At 39.7% G+C, this 4,839-nt stretch overlaps 1 protein-coding gene across 3 annotated transcripts in view; it reads left to right on the top strand.

The window, feature by feature from the left end:
• The window catches only part of LOC106809522 (BAG family molecular chaperone regulator 1-like), a 6,741-nt gene extending 2,338 nt beyond the window's left edge, over positions 1-4,403 (top strand). For all 3 annotated transcript variants that reach the window (XM_014812617.1, XM_014812616.1, XM_014812615.1), the window contains exons 2-7: positions 591-704; positions 923-1,002; positions 1,332-1,445; positions 1,720-1,890; positions 3,522-3,607; positions 3,807-4,403. In XM_014812617.1, the coding sequence (XP_014668103.1) occupies positions 591-704; positions 923-1,002; positions 1,332-1,445; positions 1,720-1,890; positions 3,522-3,593 (551 nt within the window). In that variant the 3' untranslated portion in view covers positions 3,594-3,607; positions 3,807-4,403. The remainder of the gene's footprint in view (positions 1-590; positions 705-922; positions 1,003-1,331; positions 1,446-1,719; positions 1,891-3,521; positions 3,608-3,806) is intronic.
• Positions 4,404-4,839: the final 436 nt, after the last annotated feature.

Genomic DNA, 4,839 nt, shown 5'->3' with positions numbered 1-4,839 from the left:
ACCCTAACCCTAACCCTAACCCTGACCCTAACCCTACCCCTACCCCTAACCCTTGTTTACTTGAGATAACGCTGAAAATTAAAAACTGCCGGGCATTTAGGAAATCGAAGACCGTGCCCGGCAGCCGTCAGATATATGCCGGCTGCCGGGCATATAGCCACAGCGATAAATGTATGGGCAAGATAATGATTATTCTATTATTTTACGTAAGTCTTAACTCTAATGACTTGCATCATGAAACCAAACACATGCATGAACACACATTGCGATAAAGGCAACACTAGCGTGAAGTTTAATTGAAAACATCAATATCAACACAATACATTTACACGCGACCACAAAGATACAATAGTAACGTGCAGTTACTTTTTAAGTCGTAAAAAAATCGACTTCCGCGTAAGTCGAAGCTTTTCCTCCAGTCTCGTTGGATTAGACTTAGGCGAGGTCGACTGTAGATGTGAATGATAGGGCTGAGGCAATGCGAGTTATTATGAGGAAAAATTCCACCTTATCAAAAGCGACTTTAAGCAGTTGGAACTGTTTGTTTATGTTCATATGTTACATGACAGTAACCACTAAACCATTCTTAGGTGCTAAGAAGCATGTGATTGAGCTGGATCTCGCCTCTTCTGTAGAAGATTTTGCAGCCCTAGTTGAAAGAGCCACTGATGTGCCAGTTGCTTCACAAAAGCTAATTTTCAAAGGTATGTACATGTGCACCTGCAACGTGCCATTGCTAAATTTGCATGTGGTACATAAACAATGCATTTTTTACCAGAAAAAAATACCAGCTGAAATATTGGAATAATTTTTATTATTGTTATCCGAGCTGTGAATTGGTCGTAAAGCTATTGCAATTAACAGATTTCCTTATTGCAGTATATTTAGGAAGCACTTTGCAATAATTTGCATTGAATTTCAGGTAAGACCCTACAGTCAGTCAACACCTTGGAAGCATCAGGAGTTTGTGATGGTTCAAAGATAATGCTGATAGGCCGGAAAGTATGTTACTGTAAACAACATTTAATCATAGAGTTTATTGCTATTCATGTACTACTAAAGACTATGCTATTTCTGGATTGTCTCTTATTGGATTTTAATCAAGATGTAAATTGATCTGATCTTTAATTAAATCACCTATTAAAAAAGGGCACAGCTACTAGTGGCAGTAAACAATGTGATTTTAAGAGGGGCTTCACGGCAAGTGAGTGGGGCATCAGGGCAAATGGCCGCACTGGCGCCGTGTAATTCGAGCGCTGATGTAAATGAGTTAAGCTAATGTATATACCCATGCAAGCACAGCTAAGGATGACAAATTTTTTCTCTGGCAGCATGCTGCGGAAGAAGAAATGCAAATGAAGGAGGTTGAGAAGGTTGAAAAGGAGGTCGATGTGGCAGAGAAGCAGTTGCTCGAACTAGGAAAAGAAATCGATGGCATAGAGAAGGTATGCTATGGATGTCTCTTAAAATTGTTATACGGTATGCCACAGGCTTGCGAGTTTTTATTCTCAGCATAAACTTTAATTTTAACACACACATATATATATATATATACATATATATATGTGTGTGTATGTGTATATTATTTTTTATGTATATATTATATTTCGTGTATATAGCAACACACATATATATATACTGCTATATACTGCTATATATATAAAATCAGTTTATTGTGTTAGTGTAGCGTGTATTTCTGCGTTGTTCGCCCCCTGACAGGGTTGGCTGGAAGGCATGCAAAAGCGGGAGGCCCTCGGCAAGCTGTCGAAGCGGGCGGCTGTCGCGACCGAACAATTTATGCGAAGACTCGTGAAACTCGACGCGCTGGAGATAGGAGCCGAGCACAAGTCTGCCAGGCTGCGCAGGAAGAGTCTAGTCGTGCGGCTGCAGGTGAGGTTTGCTAATTGCGATGTCAGAGTAGCAGGGATACCGAGAATCCAAACCATGCAAGTTGTGGTGGTGGAATCGGCTTTGCTGTTTGCACTACAGTAAAAACCCGCGTATAAGAACATAGATTTTAAGAACCTGTTAGGCTAAAATTTCCCATTTAGACCCCTTTACATAAGAACCTGTTTTAGGCTAAGATTTTAAAGTAGGTTCTTAATTTTCCATGCAGATGAAAACACAGGTAAAATAAAAAAGACGAGCTCAACAATACCGATGAATGTGCATCTTTTTGCATATTGTTTTGTTTCCTTGGATACATACTGTATCATACAGTATGGTAAGCACTGAAAAACTTACACTGTAGCCCATCATGGGTATTAATTAGCAAAAATTGCAGTCCTTGTAAGAAAATTTTAACACAATTTGAATCAAGTATAAGCTTATACATATTAAAAGTAGAAACAATTAAGAACCTATTTAAGAACCTTTTGAGCCTAATTTTTCAGTAAGCACCATTTACATAAGAACATATTGAGGCTAACTTGGAAAAATCTATGTTCTTATACGCGGGTTTTTACTGTATTAGAACATGGCATTGTCACTTGCACTATGCACGGCTGCAGGTGAGGTCTGCTAATCGTGATGTCAGAGTAGCAGGGATGCATTGAAGATGGCCCAATCGAATATGACTGCGGGGCGGATCAGACTATGGGACATCTCCTGAAATGGCCCCTTTTACCAGCAGGGGCGTAGCCAGGATTTTAAAAGTTGTAGGCACGACTATCTGAGCGGAGCGTACAAGAAAATTTTTGGTTTTACAAACCCCCCAGATGGCCGGAAACGGCCCTTCCCGAGTGTTCATTCTGGTTCCCTGGCCTCTTGCTAACTTGAGACACCTCATTCAATATCACTTTTAAACCCAAAAAACAAAAGAGTTAAAATAGTGTTACGAACGAGTTAAAATGTTAAAAAACTGACAAGATCGATATCCTAGTCTTTTTCGGCGGGTAGAGTGTTGAATGAAATGGCACGCGATAGAAATGACAGCCTAGATGACAGAAGAATAGGTCACCTAATTTAGCCATATTCTTGCTACGTTCATTTCAATCGTTTTTCCTGTCTAGACTCGTAAACTCGTCCAGCAAGCTTATGAATTTGAATTATGGGTGTTTTAAAAAAAAAGATAACTTGGCCAAAAAAAGTGTAGGCCCGGGCCTACAGTGCTACATACTGGCTACGCCACTGACCAGAGCCCTGTGGACCTAGAGACCTTGAGGTTTTCAACCACCGTGTAAGGTCCTGTGTTCTGCAGTGGCTAGGTCGAGTGTAGTGTAGTGGCCCGAGAAGAAGAAGAAGAAGAAGAGTAGTGGGAATACGGAGAATCTGTGCAAGTTGCTGTGATGGAATTGGCTTTGCTATTTGCACTATTAGAACATGGCATTGTTACTTGCACTTTCAGAACATGGCGTTGTCATATGCACTGTCTAGAAAAATGCCAGTACAGTTTTCTCTTGCTCCTATTAAAAATTCAGCACTGTGTTTCCACACTCGCCGATATATATTGGAGTACAGGGTATTATGACTTATATCTGCTATGTCCATATAGCAAATTTTAACTTTCTCTTTTTTTGCAGAAACTTCTACAAAAATGTGATCAGGGAGAGGAAAGATTACAGCGGTTATTATCAAATGACGGCTCGTCCTGATATTAGATTATGAGGTTAGTCTGTATACGAAGGTAGATAAATGTCGCAGTATCTGTCATCACTGTTTGTTTGCAGGCTCAGGCTTGGCTTGTGAATAGAGTTAGTTGATCATATTGCACAAAAGAGTATAAAATGTAATTTAGTGGGTAATCCACACACGATAATGCAAAACTCAAATCTACAGAAACTGTAATTTCATGTTTTCTGTTGCAGTTACACAACATGAATAAAATCAAGAGCTAATAAGACCTTAAGAGCTTAAGAGCTATAATAAAAGAGGTATTATTAGCTCTTGATAAAATGTGGATCCAGCTGGACTAGGATATGCCATTTTAGAAGACTATGATATAATCAAGAGCGATATAATTGGTTATGCAGCGGTTTGAGGCGATAAGTGTAGCTATATGTAGCACACACAGCCGATGGAAGATCAACTGAACGTATTCTATACGTATTCGTCTCCCCACGTGTTATGTCTGCAAAAAATTAACGTTGAGGTACAGCTTTAGTACTTACTTTTAATGAAGTTTTTACTTAGCAGGTGTAGTTTTTTCGAACAGACTGTAACGATAAATTATTATTAACTGGTAAAATAACATCGAGTCATCAGAAATCATACTTTTATCTCATGTTATATTTTCTGGAGTACATCAATAGAGATAGATATATCTTGTATCGTATTGGAAATACGATAATAACTTATTTTCCTGTTATTTTATATAATTATGATTTTCTTTTTTTTTTTACTAAAGCAACAGCCTGTAATGCAATAATGGTGATGCATGTTATTAAATAACGTTGAAGTCCAAATTTGTCAAATAGAAACGGATGATTTCAATATGTGATGCACACAAAGACAAAAGAAAGGCTTGCACATGCACACGTGGGCAAACGCATGCACATTTACCATGATCAAACCAGACTCCCCTAGAACATTCAAGCAGCACATCGCATGCTTGCTACAACCAGTTCACATCGTAGTAACTACTAATATAAGGGGTCGTTCACAATTATCAACATTTTCACAAGCGTACAAACGTACGCTGGGGGGGAGGGGGTCAATGCCCGCCGTACACTTTCAGCATTTCCGAAATATGTCAATCAATTTCTCGAGCCGCGCGCCCCAGCCGGCATCGCGCACATCCTCACGCCGCGACGCGCCGAGCCCCGGCCAACCCGCGCCCCGCACGGGCCCGCTGAAAGAAAATTTCATTCTTTATATCAAGAATTCGTTATATCCGTGCTC

This window comes from Priapulus caudatus, unplaced genomic scaffold, assembly GCF_000485595.1.
Source record: "Priapulus caudatus unplaced genomic scaffold, Priapulus_caudatus-5.0.1 Scaffold360, whole genome shotgun sequence".
Lineage (NCBI taxonomy): Eukaryota > Metazoa > Priapulida > Priapulimorpha > Priapulimorphida > Priapulidae > Priapulus > Priapulus caudatus.
This window is presented reverse-complemented; position numbering and strand designations above follow the sequence as displayed.